Source organism: Ceratina calcarata, unplaced genomic scaffold (assembly GCF_001652005.2).
Source record: "Ceratina calcarata isolate Rehan_Ccalc_2016 unplaced genomic scaffold, ASM165200v1 scaffold12707, whole genome shotgun sequence".
In the NCBI taxonomy this organism is placed as follows: Eukaryota; Metazoa; Arthropoda; class Insecta; order Hymenoptera; family Apidae; genus Ceratina; species Ceratina calcarata.
In genome coordinates, this window is record NW_017133736.1 from 1 (window position 1) to 448 (window position 448).

Here is a 448-nt window from a genome sequence, read left to right on the forward strand (position 1 = left end):
GATTTCGTTAACATGTTAATGGAAGTTAAAGAGCACCCAGAGAAAATGGATAATATCGGTTAGTCTGAAGATTTACAAATGACAATTGAAGCGTGGCTTATTAATAATTATTATATGAAGTAACTTTTATTTGTGATTACAGAAATTACAGACGCGTTGCTCGCAGCGCAAGCATTTGTGTTTTTCGTTGCTGGGTTTGAAACTTCGTCTACGACGATGTCTCATGCTCTATACGAATTAGCTCAAAATCAGGATATGCAAAACAAACTGAGAGAAGAAATCACGGAGAACTTTGCGAAGAACAATGGAATTTCGTCTTACGACCAATTGAAAGAACTGAAGTACCTCGACAAGGTGTTCAAAGGTAGATCCATAATTAAAATCATCATTTTTAACGTTAATAATTGTGCGATAGAAAGAAATAATATAAATTTAGAAAATTGTTGTA

The 448-nt window shown here is 33.7% G+C and overlaps 1 protein-coding gene across 1 annotated transcript; it reads left to right on the forward strand.

Moving 5' to 3' along the window:
- Positions 1 to 6: 6 nt before the first annotated feature.
- LOC108629050 (cytochrome P450 6B7-like) lies at positions 7 to 376 on the forward strand (the record flags this gene model as incomplete). The annotated part of the gene is made up of 2 exons (XM_018031410.2): positions 7 to 58; positions 143 to 376. Coding segments are annotated over exons 1-2 (280 nt in total), but the record flags the coding sequence as incomplete, so codon positions are not given.
- Between the last annotated feature and the right edge of the window lie 72 nt (positions 377 to 448).